The sequence below is a fragment of the Aythya fuligula genome, chromosome 1, assembly GCF_009819795.1.
Source record: "Aythya fuligula isolate bAytFul2 chromosome 1, bAytFul2.pri, whole genome shotgun sequence".
Classification (NCBI taxonomy): domain Eukaryota; kingdom Metazoa; phylum Chordata; class Aves; order Anseriformes; family Anatidae; genus Aythya; species Aythya fuligula.
In genome coordinates this window covers 24,866,849-24,894,006 of record NC_045559.1, presented here as the reverse complement: position 1 = coordinate 24,894,006, position 27,158 = coordinate 24,866,849, and the positions used below count along the sequence as shown (strand labels likewise).

The 27,158-nt window shown below is 37.6% G+C and overlaps 1 protein-coding gene across 2 annotated transcripts in view; it reads left to right on the top strand.

Moving 5' to 3' along the window:
* Window positions 1–27,158, top strand: part of KCND2 (potassium voltage-gated channel subfamily D member 2) — a 296,070-nt gene that overhangs the window by 264,467 nt on the left and 4,445 nt on the right. For both annotated transcript variants that reach the window (XM_032185082.1, XM_032185073.1), the window contains 3 exons: window positions 15,915–16,077; window positions 23,569–23,667; window positions 25,218–25,313. In XM_032185082.1, the coding sequence (XP_032040973.1) occupies window positions 15,915–16,077; window positions 23,569–23,667; window positions 25,218–25,313 (358 nt within the window). The remainder of the gene's footprint in view (window positions 1–15,914; window positions 16,078–23,568; window positions 23,668–25,217; window positions 25,314–27,158) is intronic.

The window sequence follows — 27,158 nt, the reverse complement described above, 5'->3', positions numbered from 1 at the left end:
GCACAAGGGCTGTCAGATATTGCTGAGAGCTCCTGACTGATTTTGACAAACCAAAAAAAAATGAACACAATGAATATAGTTATACTTGAAGTGGAGACAGGTAGAAATTGATAGGTTACTCTTTTATGATGGGGCCTTGAGGTCAAGTGAGTAACTGGCTCAGGAAATATATTTCAGCTGTGGTCAGAGAGATGGTCAGGAGTAGCTTTACTTGCTTATTTTTGTTTACATCAAGGGGTCCAAAAACGCAGCCTGCAAGACCAAGATAAATGATCTGCAGTATATTGCTTTTATAGCATTTTCAATTAAAAATGGATTTCCAAAGGTTCACAGAAATCAGAGAAAGCTTGTGTGTGGTTCAAAATGTTCAGATATCACTGGGGAATTCATTGCTCAGTGGATAAGCAGAAGGAGTCTTTCTTTGCAGCACAGAGATCATTACTGGAAAGATAACTTTTACAGTGCTTCTGATGTCTGATATACCACAGCATTTGTCTGAGCATGACACACAGCCTTTCGAAGGGGAAAGAATTATAGTAGAGGCACAATATTAACGATTCTGAAAGTCTCGTGTCACAACCCGGAGAACTGTGGTATCTAATTATTAGGCATAATGATTTGCACAAGTGCTGTGCCAAATAATGATGAGAGAATTAGACACCTAAAAATTGAGTCTGCCCTCTGGGCAAGGTCAGTGTAGCCAGTTGGTGGGAAAAAAAGCCAAAGTAGTACTGTGGAAATGAATTTTTATTCCCTTGCAGAATTTAAATCCATGTTGCAAGGAGGGCTACATTGACCGTGAATACACCCTGAACCATCATCTTAAGTGAAATACGTTTGTCTTTCAAAACCTGAAGAAGGGAGAGGATAGGGTAAGACTTTTCTTTGAAAACCCACAGAAAGAGGTGAAGGTGCTACCTCTAAATTTAAGCCTTGATTTTTATTGCAAACCGCATTGGAGAGCTGGGATCAAAAAGCTTTTCTGCATGAAGGGTTTGACCATCCACGAATGCTCCAGTCTCCAAAAGCTTTACTCGTTGTTGGCAGGTAAAGTATTTTCTCTGTGTCGTTATTTGAAAATAAAAGTCCATTGGTTAAAAACTATACAGAACTTGCAGCTGTAGTTTGATTGCACATTTAAAACAGCACTGAACTTGAGACTTGGCTTTCTGAATATTTTGGTATTTTGTGAAATACATGCTGCATGGGAAATGATTGGGAAAAATCCCTCTCCAACATGATTTCTGGAGCACGTGTGTGGAGCACCTGCACTCATCTCTCCAGTCAGAGAAGTCTCACACAATTTTCCCAAGAACTAGGTTATACTACTGAGTAGTTATCAAACTCTCCATAAAAATTCTGATTTGTTTAATGAACACTGAAACCTTACAAATTAAAGTGTAAAAACACTATGGAAAGGAAGTGTGATAGTCCAGAAGCTCAATTTCTGAGGGATCCACAAGAAAATTCAAGGGTTATCAGTTATCTCTAGAAAGGGTGATTTTGAAAGGGCTTTGGCATGATGTTTTTAAACATTATAAACAACAGAGAGGAAGACATTCTCTCATACACATAGAAAATTTATTTGTTACTTATGAAAAGAATAGTAGAGGTCAGTATCATGAAGTATTATGCCTGAATAACCAAGAGGATTGGTAGCAAGATACAGAACCTTTCAGTTATGGGACATGAATTGAAATGATAATGGGGTTAGTAGTGACAGAGAGTCATTGTCATGTCATTGCAGCTTCCTAATGTTTAGAGTCATCGGTGGCTTGGTGGCTTGCATCCAATTACTAGAGCATAAGAGGTCACATTACAAAATACATTATCAGAATTGGCAGAGAAGATAAACTCATTTCTACCCTTTGTACCATGCTGCTACTTTTCCATATACAAAGTTATCCTTTAAAAGTCATGTCAAGACTCAAAACCAGTAGTGAAGCATTCATTGACAAAGTTGACACCTGCACAATCTGATGGAGGACTAACTATTGATTCAAAATGTCTCATGTGTCTCAAATGTCTCAAAATGCAAATTTTCCTATTTAAACTATGTAATGCCAGGCTTTTACAGCTTGCCAAGTTAGTGCCTGGCAGGTGGGAGGCTGAGGGTTAAGCTGTTCACATAGTGAGTAGCTCACACAGGCTTTTGGTTTCTTTGCAAGAAAAGAGATATAACTATGCTCAGCTGAAACAAATTACTCTGCCAGGAAAATTTAAGAGGATTGAATGCTATAGCATTCCCTCCTTTTTTCAAGGTAGGGAAAGGAAGGAAAAGGATGGGATGGGGGTTGGGATGGGATGGGACGGGATGGGACGGGACGGGATGGGATGGGATGGGATGGGATGGGACGGGACGGGACGGGACTTAGCGCTGATAGAAAGCTGAGTTGTTAAGAGCCTTGAGTGAACTCAGGGAGCTTTTGCTTTTATTTTCCTAGACTTAAAGTACGTCAGTTGTTTCACTTTTCGTGGACTTATCTGAGAAGCTTGAAAATCCCTGAAAATTGAAGAATAAAAAGACGATTAGACCAACAGAAAAAAAAAAAAAAAAAAAAAAGCAAATGTGCTGTTACATCCAGAAACTTTCACTGATGTGTTTCCTGAAATATATTTTAAATAGTAAGGCATGAACAGTACAGGCTGGGGGTTTACCTGCTAGAGAAGAGCTCTGTAGAGAGAGACTTGGAGTCCAGGTGGACAGCAGGCTGACCATGAGCCAGCAATGTGCCCTTGTGGCCAAGAAGGCCAATGGTATCCTGGGGTCCGTTAGGAAGAGTTTTGCCAGCAGGTCAAGGGCACCTTGACCCTGATCATCCCCTTCTACTCAGCCCTGGTGAGGGCTGCTAAGATGATTAGAGGACGGGAGCACTTGTTGTATGAGGACAGCCTGAGAGTACTGGGCCTATTTGGTCTGGAAAAGAGAAGACTGACAGGAGACCTAATCAATGTGTATAAATATCTGAGGGGAGGCTGTCAAGAGGATGAAGCCAGTCTCTCTTCAGTTGTGCCCAGCAACAAGATGAGAGGCAACATGCACAAACTGAAGCACAGGAGATTCTGGCTGAATATGAGAGAGCACTTCTTTGCTTTGAGGGTGGCAGAGTACTGGCAGAGGTTGTCCAGAGAGTTTGTGGAATCTCGTTCTCTGGAGATATTCAAAACCCACCTGGATGCCTTCCTGTGCAACGTGCTTTAGGTGACCCTGCTCAGCAGGGGGGTTGGACTAGATGATCTTCAGAGGTCTCTTCCAATCTCATCCATTCCGTGATTCTGTGATTATGAAATTGTCACAAAAATGATGAGAGCTGAATTTCAGAGGAGAAATAACAGTAGAGGTTCTCAGAATAAAATTACTCTCCTGACTGAAAGGGACACTAAAATCTTGGACTGTGATAAATCTTCTAGTGCACAAAAGCTGTAAAAAGACATTATTACTACCTTAAAGGGAAAGTTCTCAGTCTTGTCCAAGTATTGTACGTATGTGTGTGCGTGCATAAAACTATACTAGAGTAGTTTTCAGTCTAGATTTAACAAATTTAGTGTTAGTATTAGAGAAAAATTAACTGAAATATTCAATATTTGCCAGGAATCCTTAGAGACTTAGTTCAGTAGCAGTATAATCCTGGCACAAGCTAGTTTGTGTTTTTCATTTTTGCCTGAAGGATTGTAAAAAATAATAGTGATCCATTGGTGGTTGTGCTAGCCAGTGCTGAGCATGACACAATAGACTGTTTTCAAATGATGAAAATCTGAGGTAAAACAAGCAACAAGAAGGAAGGGGAAATTGATTTTTTTTGTTGTTGTTGTTTTGAAAGACAAGAAAATAATTCTGTTTATCATCTCAAGAACACTTAAAAATATTTTTGCCTTCATTATTTTTAATGTATTAAACTCCAACTTTATCTAGTAGGATTAAATATGTGGAAGTTAAGCCAGGATGTTTTTATGTTACAAGGCATGCGAAAAGGTGACAACAAGCCTGTAATGCAGACTGGATACTTCTAGTACTTTGCTGAAAAACACATCACAAGGAGTAACAGATTTAGTGGGAATCATCTCTAGATCTTGGTCTGCTCATTAGAGCACTGAACAGCAGGGCTTAGCCTGAACTGAACAGTTGCTTCACTCAGTTTCGCTTGAGCATGGAAGCAGCTGGATTTGATTGCTAAGTGAAATCAGCTTACTGATCTCTGTACTGTGCCCAGTAGCTGTCACAAAAAAAAAAAAAAGAGGCATGGCTGTCCTTGCAGACTTCCACAGTGCATTTCTAGTGTTAATGTGATTTATACTTGGCACAGTCTGACCTGATGGCTAATATATACTCAAGAAAAATTTAGGAATGGATTGGCAGATCAGTGCCTTGTTTTGACTTTGCTGCTATTTAACATAAGTATTGCATCTGAAAGAAAATCTGTAGGAGAATTTAATTACATAACATTTTCAGCAGTATTTCTGGGACGAAACAAGAATACTGGACCCAGACTGCACCTAATCACAACACTAATAGGAAAATTCTCACTCACCTCCGCTGAAGCAAGACAGCATATGAAAACATACCCTCAGGATTCAGAAACATTCCATTTGAATAGGAACCTAAGTCCATATTTCATGACACAATTCTGATTTTATTCACTATGCTGAAAAATTTACTAAACTGAAGAATAATACGTTTTTGCTTGTTTGTTTGTTTGTTTGTTTTTGTCTTCTGAAGTGTCTCAGGGAACAGTAAGCATCCGTGAACCAAGGCTAGGTGGAAGATGTTTAGCAGCTGCCTTTGAAATCATTTCCCAGATAGGATGTGTCAAGCCATAGACTGTCCTGCTGGGAATTAATGGAGCCTGGAACTGGACTCTTTACAGACAAGTTGGTGTAGTCAGTAAAGTCCATGTTGCTCTGGTTTACTGTAGTATGGGTTCTTTATTCAGTCTTTACTAGGTGCTATGGCCAAACATCACTTGAAGGCATTGCCCATCATTCATCCCTTATCTTTAATGTAAAGAGTGGCTAGAGACGGTGGTACTTTTGAAGACGGAGATTTTTATATTCTGATATTGTTCATGTTAATGGCTTAAGTAGGAACTGCAGGAAACTACTCCATTGTATTTGTACCATTTTACTTCAAATGCTGTATGTCTGAGTCTGGTGTGTGTTCATCCTGGTTTCTATTCCTCTATGACATACAAAATACTGCCTCTTTGTATTCTTTTGTAGTTCTCTTCTCCCAATAAAGTATTTTCAGAAAGAATACAAAAAAAAAAATTGTATTCAGAGGACAAAGATGTATTTCTGTTAACCTAAGTATTGGTACAAATCTAGGAGCGCATTTTCTTTCTCTGGGTAGCATGGGTGCTGCGTAAGCTATACCGTTTCAATGATCATTTGGTAAAGATTTTGTCACAACAGTCATCAAAACTCCCATGCTGTGCCAGAAGTCTAACAACGCTGTTTTCTCTGTCAGTGATAGAGATCTAGGATGTAAGACAAATATTACCAGCCCCACCAATAATAAGATTTGGACAGAGAAATAACAAGGATGAGAAATCACATATTAATGTTGTGAATAATAATGTCTTATTGTCCAAGACATCAGAAAAATAAGCTATTCTGAACTTGTCCATACTTCTTTGAATACTGTGTGGAGTTTTGGTCCTCTTTTCTCATAAATTATACAGAAGAATTGGAGAAGAAAAGGGCGAGAAGGTATGATCCAATACAGGAACTAGATTCTGTATGGGCAGAGTAGGACTTGTAGTCTGGAAAAGAGATAAGGAAAATAGTAAGAAACCACAAGTATCAGGAGCAGGGTGGCTGGAGATCGCACACCAGATGCTTTTTCAAATACAAGGATCTTGTTGGGAGCTTCATATAGAGCAAGGAACCGCATTCAGAAGCATCTAAAGACCGCGCATAGCAGACCGAGGAACTGCCAATGTTGCGAATGCTAAAAATGTGTATGGATTAAATGGAACAAAATAAAGCCTATGCAAATGCAATGCATTAAGCACTAGCTACAAAGAAATTGCAAATAACTCAAGTACCAGAGCAGAAAAGGTTGGAGGCTGGAAGAGCATTAAGGGATATTATCATGTATATTTACCCTATTTTTTCCATATAAGTTTGTTTATTCAAGGTTAAATGTTGGAGACTGAAATATGAGTCTAGACAAAGCTTTGATCTGACCTGTTACTGGTATTTTTTGGTTCATTTCTGAACTTTGACAAAGTTGGCCATTTTGTTCAATGTATATGTGTTTGTGTGTGGGCACATGCAATTAAAAAAAAATTATTGAAAAACTGAGTCCTGACTAAATACGTATTATGTCATTGATTTTTAAGAACAAAGACCTTGGAATTTTTATTTTAGGGAAGTGAGTCGGAATTGCAGGAGCAAAGATCAAATTGTCAATTATATTTTTTTTTTCCTTTGAGTGACTGTTGGTTTCACACAAAATAGACTGGGAAAAAAAAAAAAAAAAAAAAAAAAAGGAATGTCTACAGACCCCAGAAAATGCAAAGTATCTGAGTGACAGTATATTCTTACTGTAATCGTTTGTACCATCTTATGATTAATGATACAGTAAAGCATTTATCCTCTGCTTATCACTATGGTATCTCAAAAACTTGAAATTCTGAACTAATACAACAAAGTAATAACTGAAATCCATGTTAATTAGATATAGTATTTGTAGGACTATAGATAATTTTAAGAAACAAAGACATTTTTATTTACCTCTTCCTGTCCACTACACTCTCTTAATCAAATGAAAAAAAAAAAAAAAAAAAAAAAAAAAAAAGTTAGCTTTATCTAATTCTTCTAAATCTAGCCCTGGATCATTTCACATTCACATACAGTGGTGTTTTAAAAACAGAATTCACTCCTAAACTGCAGTTTAGATACTTGTAAAATTGTAAATGTACAGGTTGAATCCTTAAGGCAACACAGTTGAAATGCTTATAATGCTTATTTAGAAATTCCACTTAAACTTATTACCAGTAGCATTTTAAATTATCAGTTGTTGCATGTAATGTTGAAATAAATGACTAATTAGTGTCAACTTGCCAGCATTTAGTCACCAAACAGCTTGGAAGCTCTAGGGAACAGCTTCATAACAATTTACAGCACCCTCCTTAGACAAAGACACCATTTTGCAATTGTCAGATATAATTTGACATCTCTATAATATTGCCTTATATGTTGCACTTCTTTTTCTACTCTCAGAATGGATAGTTTCTTTTCTTCACTGACGGCATTTTTCCAACTGGTTTTAATGTTAAAATGCTTAACTGATATTTTCTCCCTATCTATGCCTATCTATATAGTCCTAAGAGTCTGTCTGTGAGCAAAAGCAAGGCAAGTTGGCAAAGATCTGTTTATTCACATGTCCATGGTACCACAAAAGCAAGGTTTAATCAGTCTGTCCTTTCTGAGGGAGAGTGTGGCAGACTATCTGATGAATACATGTATTACTGCTGACATACAGTCCTCTGTATGTAGAACTGTACTAAGTTGTACTAAGCATGAAATCCCACCAAATACATGGCAGATCTTTCATCATGTAAGCATCTTCATTAATCACAGGAGCTGTTGCTGGAACCCCCAACTCTGAGGTACTCCATTATGGGTTGTGATTTAAACAAACAAACAAAAAAGACTAAAAGAAGTGCTTAAAAGCACAAGCTAATGCTTTCCTCAGTGTGCGGAGACCCTCAGCTGCAGTTGCTGCAGTCTCATGTCTACCATTTGACAGGAGAGGGCTTGGGCACTCACTGCTCTCACATGGACATGGCAGGGCAAGAGCACCTGTCCTTCCTACAGAAGCCTGTTACAACAAAGCAGGTTGTGTGAGGACAGGCTTTGCCTGCAAACTCTGAAAAAGACCCATTTTCACCTACAAGTTTCAATAATGACCAGCACATGGTGGGAATCACAGTGATTTTGGTAGTACTTTTTGGTAGTACTAGGAAGGACAGGTTGAATATTTTGCTTCAAAAATATTTTTTCTGCTGTGTTACTCTTCTTATTCATGAAAAGTGTCTGATCCATTCAAAAATATTCTCTTAAAACAAACAAACAAAAAAGTATGCTTATTTTTGCCTCTGAAAATTGGGGAAAAATATAAAAAGAATGACAACAACAAAAATCCCACACCTCAGTAGCATGTCTGTGCAAGTGTGACATAGCTGTTGAAGGTCAGCCGAGCTTTAGCCCTGCTTATTTAAATAGACACCATACAACTTTAAGCAGATATCATACTTCTATAGTGCTTTGCAGCATCTCAGGAGCAGTTAGGATATTAGCTTCTCCTATGGATTGAAGGTGACATGACAAAAAAAGAAACATAAAAACATTTTTTAATCTTTTCATATTAGTATTTCCTTGTAAATGAAAACATAAGGAATTTGGTCATCTGAATCTCTGCCTTGACTGCAAAAATTCAGAAGTGTTTGTAATGAGCGAGTCTTAACTTGTTAATATGCAAAAGGTCCTTTTTCTGTGACCTGTAAATACTGAAGTCCACCTGTCCACCTTGGAAATCTGCTTAAGCTTCTTGGATGAAAGCCCTGGTGCACGCACATGTGCACACACATACACAGAATAATAATAATAATAATAGTAATAATAATAATAACTATAATACTAATAAATAAATAAATAAAAATGGAACCTTGTATTTTAGAAAATGAGAACTCAGCCAGGTACAGGGGCAGTAGTGTGTTACTGTCTGGCAAGGCAGGTTTGACTCTGGCCCTGTGGTCCGGAAAGCCCAGGGAGCACTGCCGCTCTTGAGAAGCAGATGTGCTCTACATCATTCATGAATGATCATTCTGGCCAGTGCTTGCAGCAGCATTCATGGACCCCAGAGGGGACCACGTCCATCACTGCTGAGCTGAAGAGAGGGCTATTGCAACAGAGGGCCCTTCACAGCAATAAAAGCAGCCAGAAAGATTATTTGTAATTCTGTACAGAATCTCCCTAGGTTGGAATAAAATTTGGAATAATGCATATAATGTTCTGCATCTCACACTAACAGCAATATTTTGTATTATTAGAAATTACTTTTCCAAAATCATTAGGCTATTTTAAGACCTAGGTAAGGCTGCAGATTCATCATGATTATTGTTAGCGTCAGAGAGGCTGGGAATTGGTTTTCTTGCTTTCTCCCCAATGCTGGAGCATTATTGCATGTCTGACTGGGTGGCTAGATGTCTACACACAAGGGCTGATGAGCAGCTGTGTGATTGCAGTTTAGAGTCTTACAGAGCAGCCTCTGGGGCTCTGCATGTGGTCCTGGAGAAGAGGAAGGTGTCATCAGCCAAAATGGGAAGCCAGAAGGCACTTCCCTATTCAAGGGAACTCACCCCACTGAGGTGGGCACCACACTGACCTTGCCTGAACCGGCCAAGCAAATGGAGGGTGAGAGACTATACCTGGAAAGAGGAGACAGCAGGGGGGAAACTAGCTAGACCAAATTAAAAAGGTCAGATTTACAACACTGTGTTAATCACCTCCAGTACCAAAAGCCAGAACTCTACCTGCTTGACATGCCAAATCTGCTGGGAAACACGGCTGTCAGCTACACAAGAGAAAAAATGTGCCATTCTGGCTTCTGTATAGATTGTTTAGTTTCCATGGATTTTGTATTATTTTCATTGTTCTTTTACCATAATTTCACTTGTTTTTAAAATAAATGGTGGCAAGTTATTTTTAATGACTTTTATTTTTTTACACCTCCATAATATTCTGATATGTTTTACATTTGAAAATAAAAATGTTACTAGCTTTCCCTCTTCAGTAAATACGATGGGAGCAGACAACAGACCTCAATCAATGTAATGTTTGTAAAAGAATGTAAATTAATTCGAAAGAGGTAGGAGAGAGCAGAAGTATTTGTAACATGCGTTAAAAATGTTTTTTTGTTGTTGTTGTTTGTTTGTTTGTTTGTTTTTTGCATTTGTATTTGCATTTAATTTTAATGGCGTTTATGCCCCCTAGTGTCAGAAAACGCTACTGCATCTAGGTTCTTTGAATGTGGACAATTTGTTCTTGTCAGCCTAAATTATTTGTTCTCCTTAAAAACACACATCTGTAGTGGGTTTACGTGTCAAGGTTTTGGTAGCAGGGGGCAATAGGGGTGGTTTCTGTGAGAAGGATCTAGAAGCTGCCCCATGTTTGGTAAGGGCCCCACTGCTGACCAGAGCCGAGCCAATAAGCAATGTTGTTTTGCGCCTCTGTGAGAGCATATTTGAGACAGGGAAAAGAAAACATTGCGCCATACAGCAGCTGGGAGAGTGAGAAGAGTGAGGAACAGCCTTTCAGGTGCCAATGTCAGTGAAGAAGGAGGGGGAGAAGTGCTCCAGGCGCCGGAGCAGAAGTCCCCTGTGGCCTGTGGTGAGGACCATGGTGAAGCAGGATGTCCCCCTGCAGCCCATGGAGTACCACAGTGGAGCAGGTGGACCTGCACCGACGGAAACTGCCACCTGTGGAAGACCCCTGCCCAAGCAGATCCCAGGCTGGACCTGTAGCCAGTGGAGAGGAGACCACGCAGGAGCAGGTGACCTGGCAGGAGCTGCTGCCCATGGGGGACCCAGGTTGGAGCAGTTTGCTCCTGAGGGATGGACCCCATGGTACGGACCCAAATCTGGAGCAGTTCTGGAAGAGCTGCTGCCTGTGGGAAGCCCGCGCCAGATCAGTTCATCAAGGACTGCATCCCGTGGGAGGGACCCCACCGCACAGGGGACGAGAGTGACCGAGAAGGAGCGGCAGAGAAGTGCTATAGACTGACCATATTTCTGTGCATATAGACTGACCACTATTCCCCCATTCCCCTGCACCGCTCAGGGGGAGGAGGTGGAAGAGGTTGGATGTGGGGGGAAGGTGCTTTTGGGTTCTTTCCTTTGTTTCTCACTTCTCTAGCTTGTTAGTAATAAGCAATAAATCTTACTGTCTCCCTATGCCGAGTCTGTTTTGCCCGTCACAATAATTACTGTGTGATCTCCTTGTCCTTATCTCAACCTTTGAGCCCTTTTCATCGTATTTTCTCCCCGTTCCTCTTTGAGGAGGGGGAGTGAGAGAGCGGTTGTGGTGGAGCTCGGCTGCCCACTCAAGCAGAACCACCACAACATCCTAGATTTATTGCTACTATATATTTCCTACAATTTCAGAGTTTTCTGTTGAGATCATCTAGGGGGGAATGTTTCTGCCTAAAGTAAACTATTCCAAATTTGCATTTCTGATCTCTCAAACACACATAAAAATGTTACTACATAAAAATAGCTATATTCTTGTGATATTTTACCATCTAGAATACTCTTACTTTTAACTTAAAAAAAAAAAAAAAGTATGTGTTCAAATATGAATAGACGTTTAAAAAAGCAGTATTGTCACTCCTATAACATAGAGATTGTTAAAGAGAAGACCTTCTCTGCTCACATCAAGGAAAAATAGCTAAAAAGTAGGTTTCTTTCAGAAATGTCAGAACTTTAACTTATGAGATCTTTTGTTTTGGACCCAACTGAAAACAGTCCTCATTAGACTCAGAAATAAGACGTAGCTGATGATACTAAAAATACACTTTCTGTTGTCAAAGATTTCTTAAATTATGGTTATGCAACATTGGGTATATTCTACTCAGTCAGAAAAACAGTATCACTTTATTTGGTGGATGTTTGAGGGTTAGCTCTGCTGTGGTAACACTTTAGGTACAGAATGGGCATTTGTAAACCAAATCACATTCCTTTTTCCCAGGTTCCTACAAGAGCTCACCCATCTGTGTGTGGTTCAGTCTGCATTTCAAGCCCCCAGATTTGTCATGCAGAGCTAGAAGAAACATACCCATGTTGCTCAGATCAATACTCTGAATGAATCAGTATTTGTTTTCAAAATAAAGAAATAGACTTCCTTACTGTCTTCCCTTGCAGTAAGGAGTCAAATAAGCAGAAGTTGTCTACTACCTGCTGAATACAAACAACTGAAACAAAAGTGTATGCCTTTAAAGCCATCCATATACTATGTCACTTAGTGAACAGATAGCCATGAACTGAAGAAGCACCACATGTCTGACCTGTCTGGTCTATGTCCAGTAAAACCAAGGCATTAGTTTGATCATATAGTTTCTGACTTGTGATTTGATAAAACTTGACTGACACATCTAGTTTGTCACATCCTTTTTGCTTCCCTTTTTGCTAAATGAAGTAGAACACCCCTGATTGATAACAGGGATAAACACAATGTCTCTTTTTCTTCACTCATCCAGGGCATACAATATTGTGATGGCACTTTTGATGTTGCAAAATTAGATTGTCAGCAGAAATCATAAATGCCCAAAAATTGACTTGAGCTTTGCCCACAATAGATATATGTGGAACAGACTATATACAAAGCTATAAAGAGACTGAAACTAAAAGAAGGAAAAAAAAAAAAAAAAAAAAAAAAAAAACATAAAGGAGAATATGTTTGTATTTACCATCTGAATAGCAGGAAGAAAAGCAGGGTAGCACTAGATAAAACCTTGAAATAGTTCACTTTTGAAAAGTGTGAAAAATGTTTAATGAGATTCCATATCTGTTGTGTTTCCATGACTGAAGAGATCAGATTTGTGGCAGAAATCAAAATTTGTCTTAGAGATCAAGTGTGATTTTTCCATTTCAAAATATAAACACCACAAAGCTACCCTGCCATGTGAAAATTGAGTTATTTTTTAGTTTAGACTTTCCAAGGAATAAAGCAATTACAGATTGGTTGTAGGGAGAAATTTTCCCTTCATTTTATGTCATCCGCTTCCGTTGATGAAGTATAACTAAAGGTAGTGTTTAACCAGCAGAAGGAACTTCATTAATAATTCTAGTCATGTCTACACTAGACTCAAATCTGTGTCACTGTCCCAAAGGAGACCAAGTCTAACCAGTGTAAATGCAGTAAAAACTCCATTTTGTCATAACAGTGAGCAAATATATTTCTTTCCCTGTTCAGGTAAAGTACTTTCTTGGCAGTCATATTTTCTGACTGTAATTTATTTAAATATCTCAAACATGGTGTTTATCAGCAGGAGAAAAACGAATTATGTTAATCATTAATGAAGTGAATTATATTATTAGCATCAGGGAATGGACAAAGTGTTACATTTGGAAAATGTAAATGTTGTACAACTTCTTCAAACTGAAAAAAAAAAAAAAAAAAAAAAAGCAAAAGGAAGTTATTTCAAAATAAGCAATATATCTATCTACCTTTCATATTGCCCTGTAGGCAAGAAAAACATGGTGAAATACCTTCATATATTAAAAAATATTGTTTTTTTATTTCATTCCATAACATTGAGATACCGTGAAAAAGTAGCCCTTTAACTAGATAGGTTACACATAAACACCAAAATGTTAGAGATGGATCTGCTAATATTCCTGTCACCACCCCTAAAACATCAGTCTGTGGATAATTCATATAATTATAGTATCACGCTATCAGCAATATGATATATCTCTGAGCAACTTCAAACCAAATTAATTAGACCCAGAAATGCCTTCAGTCCACAGAAGCCATTGGTGACAATGTAGCCTTATGAAGGTTCTGCAATTTCACATTTCAAGTGATAATTTTAGGTATCTAAATATAGGTTTGGTAATCTAGTTTGATAGTTCTGTCCTAGTAATACTAAGTGTGTGTAAATTTTGTGTTTCAAGCTCTGGTTGTGTCAGGTTTGTGTAAATATATCCTGCCTCTTAAATAGCTTTCTCTTGATATATTTTGATTCAATTTCAGAGAATACTTGGATTGTATCTAAAAAGATGAAGCAAAACAGTAACAATTATTGTAAACCAATAACATTTATCAGCAATCTGATCCTAGGCCTCCTCCTCCAAACAAGATTCAAGTCACCCACTGCTATCACCACCAAATACTCACAGGATCATGCTAGGTAGCCCCCTCCAGCCCTACACCATTGGTAGTCCTGTGCCTCCACTCACTCACCACTGCTGGGGTTAGTTGGGTTCCAGAAGCCCCATTCATCAAAGGGACCTTGAAAGGCTGTTTATCACCCCTGTGTATCACCCCTGAGAGATTCTGGTCAGCTTAGGAAGATAAGCTCCAAAAATATGTATGCTGTGAGGTGCAAATGTTAATGGGATTGAACTCTAGTGTTTTTCTGATTTTTATACATGCTGTAACTGAGACTACCTATATTAATAACTTAGGTTTTATTGGATTCTATTACATTATGTCCTTTTATCCACTTGTGCATGCCATAAAATCAACAATTATCAGCATTCAAATTCTAAGGTAGTGAGATTTTTATTAGTACAAATATTAATGTACTTTTTTCCTGTGAATATTTTACACTTGGGCATGTCTTATAAAGAAACCAAATATTTCTTTTACACAACATAGTCATGGTCAGTAAACTAAGACTTGGTCATCTACATTATGTCTGCCTGGATGAACACTTACTGGAATCATTGAGTTAAACACCTTTCTCTTATCTTACAACATTCACACCATTTATCTTCATCTACAAGGTGAGACATAATCTCCTTCAGACATATGCTGAGCTCTCATTGCTATGAAGTGTTCTCTTACCATGTATAGATATGATGTCCTCAATCCTTTACCGCCCCCCCCTTCTCATTATTAGGTGCATGACCATGTGACTTGTAGACTCCACACACACACACAACTTCTCTGTTATCTTTCCAGTTCCTGCTGAACTGATAGTTTGTGGATTTTTTGTTTGGTTGGTTGTTTATTGTTTGTTTTTGGTTTTGTTTTTCCAATACCACTTTCTAAACACTGTTCCCACTGCGGTTCTATTTCTTACCTTTTCTTGTGTTGTTTCTTTTAAAATAGAGAAAGTGCCATATCTCTGTTCACAAGTATATTCAATTTACCTGCTGCAATCTATATTTAACAGTAACTTAAAACACAGCACAGTTAAAAAAAGAATGGTACTTGAATCTAATATATCTCATTATTAAACTCTGTAGTTTGTAATTGCATACTTGTCCTGTAGAATATGGCAGACTACAGAGTGCAAATAGCCAATATGTCTTAATAAGCTGTCACCGGAATCCCACTACATACTTCTCAGCAGCACTATTTACTTGCTAGGGAAAAAAAAAATCATAAAGAAGTGTGGTAAATTCAAGTCCTAGTAATTCTGAGCATTGCCAAGATCTGCCATTAGAATTTCTTTGGTTATTTCTTTGTGCCTTGAGTTTGTGGGGTTTGCTTTTGGATAAGAGAAAAAAAAAAATAAATAAAATATATATATATATATATATATGTATATATATTTAAACCATAGAAGGGACTTCTGGAGGTCAGATAGTCCAGCCTCTCACTCAGAGAAGGCCTATCAACAACAACAAATTAGGTTAGACATGTTTTTGATCAACCAAGTCTTGAAAATCTCCAAGGACTGAAAATCCATGATCTCCTGGGCACCCTTTTCCAAAAATGCTCTACCTTCCAAAATGAAAGTACTATATCAGCTTAGTGAGATAATAGATTATTCAGCTTGACATCTAACTTATCAAGTGGTCTCCCTAGGATCTCATCATTGGAAAGCAATGAGTTCTTCTGTCAAGCAAATAGACTAAGAACATGACTTAGATGCTGAATATTTTTTCAGAGCCAGATCTGTTCTCATTGCAATAGGGCCAGCTTGAGAATACTATATTAAGTAAACCACAGATGACTGCAGCTGATGGACAGGATACCTAACATCAGCTTGAAATTAAAAATATGTGTGCACAACACTGGGCTTGCTATGTAATTTATGCATATGTATATAAAATATTCATATGCATCAATTATTATTTGCAAGACAAGTAAAATCTATTGTACAGTTAATTCATCTTGAAATTCAATACTGTGAAGAGATTTTGTCTTTACTAAGGGTTTTGTCTTCTCTAACCCAGGTATGGTGACATGGTGCCAAAGACAATAGCTGGCAAGATTTTTGGTTCAATATGCTCCCTGAGTGGGGTCTTAGTCATTGCTCTCCCAGTCCCTGTCATTGTCTCCAACTTCAGCCGTATCTACCACCAGAACCAACGTGCAGACAAGCGCAGGGCACAAAAGGTAAGATCCCATTTTCTTCCTCTTTTGCTGTTGACAATAGATAAATGATGACTTTTTATATGTTGTGCATCCTCAAGGCGAGTATGATTTCTTAGGAATATGACTTGAATGTATACACTACATGCTGAGCCAGGGTTCCAGATGCAAATGTTGTGTTATTTTTCATTTTAAAAAACATGCTTTGTTTATTTTCATTTATCAAACAAATAGACAAATCCCTAAGCATTACTTCTGATATCTGTCTTATCAGTCAGTTTCACTAATCTATGTGTTTAATTCCCAGGTTCATTCTCTGGGGAATCTGACTATTTGGGACCTTGTTTCTGTAGATCTACTTTGCGTAAAAGGCTTCAGAAAAGGAGCTGAATCGGGAAAAGACCATAGCGGAAGTCTTTTTTGTCCAGCTTTCTTGGCTTACTGAAGATCTCACTAAAATACTAAGTAGCTCTATGACAAGATATTTTTTCTCCCTGGCTCATGTGAGCAAGGTCAAAAGCCAGGAAGGACTACTTACCAGGAAAGTAAACTTAGGCAAATCACCATCATTAAACTTAGGCAAATCGCCATCAGTTGCCAAACTTAGGCAATCACCATCATTTCCATATCACTATCAAAATAATAGTACCAATCCACTTCACCCAACCTCATGATGAAAAGTATCTCATGCAGCCTCTATAGACAACTGAAGCCCTGATAAGGGAGCCAAGATGTATTACCTTCTGCTCCTCTGCTGCTGGCAGTCAAAAGGCTCTGGATGCAAGGGGTCTTGGATTTGGAGTTTTTTTGTGGTCCCATGGCCTCTCTTCATGATTAGGGTAACTGCGTTTCTTTCTACACTCCAGCAAATGTACATCCGCGGCAGGCTCAGAGTTCTGTGTGGTCCAGTGAGAGCAGGATCCCTGCCCACAGAAGGGTGCAGGCAGGTGATGGATGTGGAGTACAGATGTAGAGCAGAGGAATAGAGGCTGCCACAAGCTGCAGCTGCCTCATATGGATAATAAAGGTTTAGGTAGGTCTGTCTACCTTTCTGACTGATGCCTGCATAGAAATAAAGTGAAATAAATGTACATAATAGCACCATCCTCAGAATATCTTAGAATCGTAAGAAACTGAGGTACATTATTAAGAAAGTCAGTCATAGGCCTGGGCTGAATATATTGTACCCTTTAAATGGCCGTATCTTGTAAGAATGTTGTCAGGTGGGGAAAATGTCAATAACAGAAAACAGGGGCATCTTAGAAATGTAATACCTTTCTTGCTAGAGACACGTGGGAACCTTTTTTTAAAATATAGACTGCTTTGGTAAGCTAAATGATCTCACCTACTAATTCCACACATCCTTTTACATCATGTTTTCTCCCATGTGCTAGTTCCAGCTGTATATTCCCCTCTCCCATAACTGGAAAATGTAGAGAATACATCACTTTTACACTACATTACTTTTGTAGAGAACTTTTCAATTCTGTTTATGTAGCACTGGTAAAAACTGCATGCACCACCAGTGCTTCATTACTGTGCCTCAGAGCATGGTTCCAGTCATGGATAAGAGATCTACTTGATCCCAGCAATCAATATGCTTGTTCTGAGCTTTCATAATGACTGCAGAGACAACCAGCCTTACTTCAGATAGACACAGTCTCCTACTGTATATTGTGAAACAAAATTTTCTATGTCTGATTTGCACTTTCCAGTGCATGGGGGAGGGAGGAGGGAAACTTGCAAAAATTAGATGGGCAGACTGGCTGATATTTCCTATAATCTCTTCCTGAATAGAAACTGCTTAGTAGCTGGCTTATTCTCCTTGGAAAAACAGCGAGCTCATTGTATGTCACAAACAGGAATATGGAGTGATGAATGGCAATCCTGCAAAATCTCTTTTACTCTGCTCCCCAGAATAATGCCAACAGTAAGGATGAGAGATTTACTCTGACCATGTTTATTCCCTTCTAGCTTTGGAGAAAATGGCTTGGAGGTCTGGTTAATGTAGCACTGTACCTCCTGTTGCAAAGCTAATCTCCTCTCTCATTCTAAAATGACTGAGAAGTTATGAACTTATTGTTGCTCTGATGGACTGAAAGAAAAGTCAACTAAAGGGACATCTTGGGTACAGTATAGTCTGTACTTAGAAATATTTACCTATGAAGCATAGCTTTGCATTTCACAGGAGAGTTCTACTGCATTTGCATAAGAATATTCAAGCAAAAATGTTGAAATGTTGAACTTTGAAATTCCTGCTTCGTTCAAGGCAATAGAAGGTCTACACAGTTTTCTAAAGTAAATGTTTCTTAAGAAGCCACCCTTATTCTGTAAGGCCAAAGAACACAAGCTTGGAAGAAACTGCTGTTCTATGGATCACAGCATGAACCCTTGCAGGAACCCTTGCTTCCATCTTATTGAAAAGATTGGATATTGGAATTGTGGAACTTCCTTTACTAGTATCTCATACGTAAGTTTAATCAAGGTAGTCTTCAGAAATGACAAAATATCTGGGCTGTAAGGAAACTCTAGAGAGAGTTCCTCTTCAGTTAAGAATTGAAATCTAGTATCAGAACTCAGAATTTTCAGCAGAAAAATGTTGTCTCATGTTACACTGGTGGAAGAGACATATGACCACAAATACATGCATCTAATGAGTTCTGCATTGTCATTCAGGTTTAGAAAATGTCACTTGCTTCTTTTTAGAAAAAAAAAAAAAAAAGAAAAGAGAGAGAGAGAGAGAGAGAAAGAAATAATGTCCATAAAACATTAATGTCCAAGAGAAAATGGAAGAGAAAAATTTATTTATATACCATCTCAGTTTCAATGCATTTTGAAGGAAGATCTTACTTCTAACCACAGAAATATATTGTCATAAAACAGACTTCAATATAAACAAACAAACAAAATAGATTGAAAGTAGAATATTAAAAAAAAAAAAAAAAAAAACTATCTGTGCTCATCAGAATATTTTCTTCTACCAGATAGTAATGTCCAAGAATCTGACCTTTTCTGGCAATAAGCAAATAAATAATCCAAAATAGATATTCATGGGAGTTGACATTCATGGCAGAACTAATTATGCTCTACAGTCTTACTACACTTTTTCCTTAAGCAGATTTATCTCAACTGAGAAGATAGTTTTGAAGAAGGCTGCTTGTGAAGATTTTCTCACCTAGAGACAACTTGAGGAGATTAAGTTATTTTCATTTCTCATCATTGCTTTCAGGAGGCAAATTTAATGACAGATATGTTGTGACTGGTCTATGTGGAAACAAAAGGAAAAATAAAAGGAAAAAAATGAAATAAAGGAAAAATGACTATTATCTCCAAAATCTGATTTAATAAATGCTATTCAACTTGATTCTTTCATATGATTATGGTCTTCTACCTTCATAAAATATAACACAAAGATTGGCTGGGCTCATATTTCATTATTTACTGATTGTACATCATGTATTTATCTCTCAAGTTATGACTAATTAGTTACTACATAAATACAAATAGCTCAAGAATGAATTACAGCAATAGTACCTAGCAATCTAGAGCTGAGCTTTTGCAATAAGGAACCATGCTAGGCAATATAAATTCTTTAAGCTCAAATAGGATATTAATCTCAGCGGTATTGTAGAGATATAACTAATGGAACAACTTATCCAAGAGTTTTAAATTTAACACAAAAGCACATAAAACTTGTGTTTACTGAGTTTGAATAGATTGTGAAAGCAAAGCACAACTCAACAAATATATGAACCTTTTTTAATTGCATATCCATTAGCTTCCAAAGTAAACAGCATTTTATTCTCTACTGCATGCTGATGTTCTATAACTTATTTTCAGCTAGTCTAAAGTCAATTATTTGCAATTACTGAAAATTAGAAAATCAGAGCATGAAATGTGGGCCTGATTTTTCACTTGAAAACAAACATATAGGATGGATTTATGAAAGACCAAAGAGGCAAGGAAAAAAAAAAAAAAAGACAAACACAGTAAGACTAATATTCAGATCATTTTGGCCACTGCTACACTGTTATAGGAGTCATAATGACCGTGAAGGACTTTTAATTTTAATGTTGTAATTGTACAAGTTCATGATAAAAATAACAAACATAAAGACAATAAGGTAAGTAATCAGTACTTTTTCAGTTTTGATAAACAAACAGTTAAGCAGTCTGGAGAGTAGCAGACTACAGGAGGTACTAAATTAGAAGGGTAGGCTACCTGGCTCCTTGAATAACAAATGAGATTCTTGTTAAAAATGATTCCCAGTACCACAATAATCTTTGCCCTAAAGTATTTCTGATAAAATCTCTCTAACTACAATTAGACAGCTGAGGTTATCTTGAGTGCTGAATACTGGATGTTGTAAATATCCCATAGTGCTACACTTAGCATTATTTAAAACCTTGAGAAAATAAGTGTTTATCTTCTAAAACTGACAGAACAGGTAGTTGTTGAAGAAAAGCAGTTTATTTTCGTAAGGTTTCTATAAATGCAGTCATAGACAAGGATCCATCTTTAAGATACAAAATTTGAAGGTAGAAAAGAAAGTGAAACATTCAACAGTGTTCAGTACAATACAAGGGATGCTATAAGGATTGGAATCAGTTTCTTTAGAAAGCATCAGATAGAATGACTATGATGGAATTTCATCCTAATAGCTGGAATTTCATCCCAATAAGTAAAATAACAGTGTTTTAGATCGCTGTTTTTGTCCCATACAATGTAAAAATTACCATAGTCAAGGTTTCACACTGAATGGCTAACATGGAAAAATCTCATAACAAAGCAGTTAACCTATTGCAGGAGAATTTAATCCCTTCTTTGTTTACCAAATATTCCATGAAAGAAGAGTTAGGAAGGATATTGCAGTGGTTGAAAGGGACAGTTATCACTCTTTTTCTGTTATAAATGACAGAAAGTGCAGTTCAGATTAAAGGAAAATACAATTCTTCCATAACCACTTTTTTTTTTTTTTTGATGTCATCACATCATCCTGATGTCCTTCACGGGAATTCAATCCCTAATACACAGCCCTTAAAATCCTGTGGCTGATATGAGCTTTGAACAATTCCTTGGTAAGAAATGTGGGAAGTCACTGGACTGCTAATGCTTCAGGCTCTGATTAAACAGACAGAAGCACTGAAAAGAAATTTTATCATTTTTGTGACTGGTTTGTAAGCACTCCCAGTTTCAAGAGTATTTTCTATAAGCTGAAATAAAGCAGGCAAGCCACAATATCCGGTTCATTTCTTGGCAATAGTTTTATTGTCTTCACTTCAGTAAATGGTGTAAATTCTGGCCATCTTTATGAGTCTCAGCTAGAAAGATGTAAGCTATGAGTTTCCATCTCACAAATGCTTTCTAAGATACTATAAATTCATATTTACAAAGCAATTTAAAACCCTCACATGGAAAATACAACCTTCATCTTACATGTGGTGCAGCACATCAATACATTAAGATAGTCTGATGAACTGTTATATTTTTTACATTTCTTTATTAAATGGTGCTGCACCATAATTATTACCTCAGTCACTGTAAGGGGAAATGAATATACAAGCTAAAAGAAAAAGCATGATTAATGTCAGTATGTTTGTTCATTAAATTTAATGAATTTCCTTGTAAATCTTGAAAAATTTTTGTGACCAAAATCACTTATTTATGAAACTTCAAGCTGCATCCTGCAACAGCATCTCTAAAGCACCTTGAGCTCCTAGTGATAAAGAGTAGTGGTAAGAGAGACCTTTCACTTACTCACAAATGTAACCCATAAACGTGTTTTGACAATACTGTATTCTGCAGTACAGGCAAAGCTCTTCTCAGGCTTCAGCCAATCATGCTGGTGTTGCTTCTCAAGTGTTCCACCTTGAAAAAAAAATGAATCGTCTGCCTGTCCAAGAGGATTTTTAATTACCAGCCCTGAAGACTTGGCCTTAACCACACCGTTGGCCTGTGCAGAAGTACTGTGGGATCAAGGCACTTTGTTCCTTAACTTTGTCCTTTAGGTTGAGGTCCATTTACTGCACAACTGGGAGGGCTGTGTACACAGAGGAAGATGACAAAGCAATGTGTTATTCTAAAACAGCTGACAGATCACAAAATGAGGCATTGTGGTCTTTTTGTCTCAGTGATGCACACATGCACAGCATTATCTTATTTTCTCTCTGAACAATTAAAAGATAACAAATGCAAAATATATCAGCCAGATTCTAGAATGTTTGCTGTTAGCTGTCATGGTTTTCTTGGCTCACTCTTGAGAAGATCTGTGAGTTTGAGAATGCAAGTGCAAAGAAGCATGGTGTTGAGTCATTCCTCATAGTTAGTCAATTATTAATCATGCCAGAGAGAAGATCTGGTGCCTGCAGTGACCAGGCTGCTTCTCTCTACGTTAAGCACTCAAGGATTCTCAATCATTTCATGTTGACATTTAATGCCAAAGAAACTGGGAGGAGAGAGATACACGCTCCCTCTATCTTCTCAAAATAACTGAGCAATTGTCAGGAATGGAAATCCTGATTAATGTATTAAACTCAGTTTTTCAAGTTGTTCACTTGTCTCCCTCTGTGCTTCAGCAGCCATTCAACTCAAGGTGCTGCTCTGCATTTGGCTTTCAGAATCAGAAAGCTTTGGTACATATAAGGAACCAGCCACAAAAATTAAAGAACCAAGAGACCATTCTAGTAATAAGTGCTTCCATCTTCCATAACATGGGTTAAGGGACTCTTTTCTTCATACTTTTCCCTAACGTTGGCTGCTGACTGTTCTGCAAGTCAGTGGATTCAAAGCATCCTTCACTCACCACCACCTTCTCTGGGATGAATGTCACCTACATAAGCAAGGAGGTTCACCTGAGAAATCCCAGACCACATCTCCTCTCTCTCAGCAATTGGACACTCCAAAAAGTCAAATTATGATCATGATGATTATAATCATGTAGATTATGATCAACAATGATGATTTTTAAGGCTGATTATAGAAATACACATGAAGAGATGAAAAGGTTTTAAAAGGCCTGGAAGATACTGAGAAACTTAGATGGGAGACAGTGTAAAAGCAATCACCGCATTCTGTTACTTCCAAAAATCAGAAGTCTCTGAGAAACTAGCTCATGGTAGTTGTAATAATATTTTTTTCTGAATTATTTCTTCCCCTATAAAGAGATATTCACTGCAGGAAGCAGCTGAGATGGAAGTCATACTCCTGACCCACAAGGCATAAGAAGTGGCTAAGTCACATCCAGGAAAAAAGCAGGAGTCTCTTACATGCTGATATGTCTAATCTGCTCTCCAAAATCTTTGTTCTTGTTAGCTGATGCATGCAAACAAATAAAAATTTTTGGCTTTATGGGAAGACATTTTTGATTTGCACCACCTGGAGTACGAATGCAATGCAGCCTTTCAGTGATTATGACATTGGTATTCATAAGCAGCTGGTTCCAATTAGCAGTTTTAGATAAACAGAATAATGGATACAAGTACAACTGACACTCTTCCTTTTTGTCTATTTACACAGAAAGCAAGACTTGCTCGAATTCGTGCTGCAAAGAGTGGGAGTGCTAATGCCTACATGCAGAGCAAACGAAATGGCTTACTGAGTAACCAGCTGCAGCAGGTAATGTTTTTGTATTCTCCACCTCCAGAGTAACAGCTTAATAATAGCCCAGCAGCAGTTTATTCTATTTATCACCAGGGCAAGTCAACTTGGGTCTTTAGGCAATGTTATTTTTAGAGGTAGATTAAGGAAGGATAAGCTGGACAATTATTATGTTAAAGGTAGCTTATGAGAGCTGATGATAGGGTAATAATATAATAATAATAATGTTAATATTAAAATGGCTAGATAGAAATGCTGGATTCAATGTAAGCCACAGTTCTAGAGCTAAATCCTGCAGAAGACCACAGTAAAAAAGCACAGGGTGTTTGCGTCTTAGGAAGTATGTTGGATTTATCTCATTTGGCTTTAGACAGCTAGAACATGGGTGATGTTCTCTAATAAAAAGTAGCTGCAGCATACTGTTGGCACAAAGGGGTGTTGCAGAGTGAAAAACATTCCCTGGAAGCACCTAATTTTTTTTTTTTTTTTTTCCTGGGGAAAATCTCAGTGATTACCTCCAAATGCAGCAGGGACTTACAGCCAGGAGCCCAGGCAACAGCTGGGACCAGGATGTGCAGCGGCTGCGTGGCTGCGAGCAGCTGGAGGTGGTCCCTGGGCTGCTCAGAGCTGTAACCAGCTGAGAAAGACTGAAGACACAGTGTTTCTTAGTCCCTGCCATTTTCTAGTGTTTTGGCAGTTCCCTGGGGGATACAGGAAGGCTTTCATTCCTCTATGCCCTTTCTCTTTAAAAACTGTTAAAAAGCCTACTATTCTAGCAAATAGCCAGAAGAGGAGGAAGTGGCTGTGTGATTTAGCATAAAAGAGGAGCAGGCAGAATACTTGTTTCCTCTTCTGCATGGAAGAATTCAAATCTTTGAAAGAAAGAGACACGAAATGGCTTAATTGCCATGCAGCTTTCAAATATCCCAAAGTTGAATTGTAATCTCTCCTATTATCCCACTTCCTACCCTATTTAGTTTTCTGCTTTCTAGTGAATAATTACAAAAGCAATTAATAAACAGTGGATGCTTTCTACTTAATTCTTCATTCTGTGTCAGTAACATCTGCTGTATGCTTTCTGAAGTCAGCAGATTGGGATCACTGACATGAATTTTTGTGTAAGCAGCAATACCATAAATTCCTTAGTGATGTGAAATGATCCCAGGAAGACTACTATGTTCAATTTCCTTCCAATAAGGCATGTTCCCAGGAAAAAAATAATAATAAGAAGAAATTATTACTGTCACTGGAATTTATTATAATTTTAATATTAATTCAACATTCAAAGATCATGTGTTGATTGTAGTTGGAAATTGTACTAGTCCACCTGTATACACATAAAAGACCTAAGATGGAAATATTTAAAAGGAAATGCAAAGCAAGGATATATATATATATATATTTAAATCAAAAGCAAAAGAGTAATTGCATCCAAGATCATTTGTGTTATCCCATGTAGATGAGACGTTATGCTGCAGTATACAATCCAGATTAGTTCTGATCAAATATTTGGATAGGAGCCCTCTTGTTCATAAATGAGAATAATACAGATTTCTTTGTATTAACAGTCCTCCAGTGAAGAAGAACAGGCCTTTGTTAGCAAATCTGGCTCTTCCTTTGAAACACAGCACCACCACCTGCTTCACTGCCTGGAAAAAACTACGGTAAGAAAAAAAAGTGTGTTTTCCTGTAAATTCCAACATCAGTGTAGTTCTGAATGTTTTCAGTATTTCTTCTAATTAATAAGCCTTTGTGTGAAAGTGATTAGCTGTGAAGAGAAGCCGTTTTATCATATTTTAAAACATTATACCCTCTGCATGTAAGTAAGAGAGAGAGAGAGCCTGGATGACAGCCTCATCTAAGGTGAAAGATACTGTGACATGAGCCTAGTCTAGGGGCAAACGTGGCCTTCAGAGTGGTTTTCATACACTCCATAATGCTAACATCTGCACTTCTCTGCAGTACAGTTCAGGAGACATCATTTGTAGTCCTTACGTATTTAAAACTGTGGAGTCAAACCTTTGGTGTAGAGAGCTGCTGAGTGTTTCCTCTACCATGAGTACAGTTCTTGCCGAAGCAACTGCACGGGAGGATCCCCAAGCATCTCATTTTGAAGATTCAAATGTTTAATCCAGATGTAGGTGCAAAGCTTCAGAGTCTTTGGCTTCATTTTAGACACTGAGGTCCCTGTAGAAATCAGTGACTCAATTCATAACAGCCCAAATACGCTCATCTAGATTTGAAACTCCCTATTAATCAGAAGAACTACTTATCATGTGCTCTCTATATTTTTCCCTGATCAATATCTGGATAATTATACAGCCATAAAGGATAATAAACTATAGCAGAGTTATGATTCAGTAATATCTAAATGCCATGTTTACTAATAGTATGTATTTGGACAGTTAAGGTCACAGCAATAAACCTAATCATCCCTAACTTCATATTGCTTCCTCTTTTATCGCTTTCTAAGGAAACTCAGAACATAAATATTAATTATGTTTAGTTTAATCTTTGTAGATATGGGAATTTCACATTAAGGCATGCTAAAATTATCTCTTTGTATTTTTATATTGTTGCAGGTGTTATATTGCTATGTAAAAATTTACTTTATATTGTAGGTACATTGGTCAACATCCATTAGACCACCATTTACAAATTTACATCTAGTTTTATAAGTTCTGGTTGCATGGAAAAAATATATGATAGAGGCCATCCATATGCCTTGTACTATGGCATTTCTTGACAAACACTATAAACACTTGATCAAGTTAGTGACTCCTGAATATCTAGGTTAAGTATTTTTGTGATTTTTTTTTTAATCCATTTTCATGAATAAGTCACTAATAGAAGAAAAAAAAAAATAATGTTTGCTAATAGGATACAGTTCACCAAAAATGAAGATGTACAATACTGGTGTCTGGACAGCTAGCTCAGATACAGATTCCATGACAGGTTCTGCAGTCTCCTTCTGTTTTTTATTTATTTTTTGCACAAATTAAGTATCTTATTCTCAGAAGCCAAATCAAAGGTTGCAGTTATGGCATGACTTCTCTTCCCATTGCTTCCCATTCATTCCCATTCCATCAATACCACTCCCTCTCCCAAACCCTCCTTGAAATCTAACGTTTTAAGACATTTTCCAATAACTGTTAAAAAGCACAAGGTAGAAAAAAAATGGCACAAAATGAGGCAATGAGCACAAACTGAAACACAAGAGGCTCTGTCTAAACATCAGAAAATATTTTATTTATTTATTTATTTTAAATGCAGTGCTGGTGACTGGGCACTAGCACAGGTTGCCCTGAGAGGTTGTGGAGTCTCCCTCCCTGGAGATTCTTAAAAGCCACATGGACATGGTCTTGAACAACAGGCTTGAGGCTGCCCTGATTGAGCACTGCCCTACGGGCAGTGGTCCAGATGACCTGCTGTGATTCTGTGAAATCTATTTTGCAATTTCTTTTGAAGTTCTGGATACATAGGGAAACTTCATGTTATTTCATCTTAAC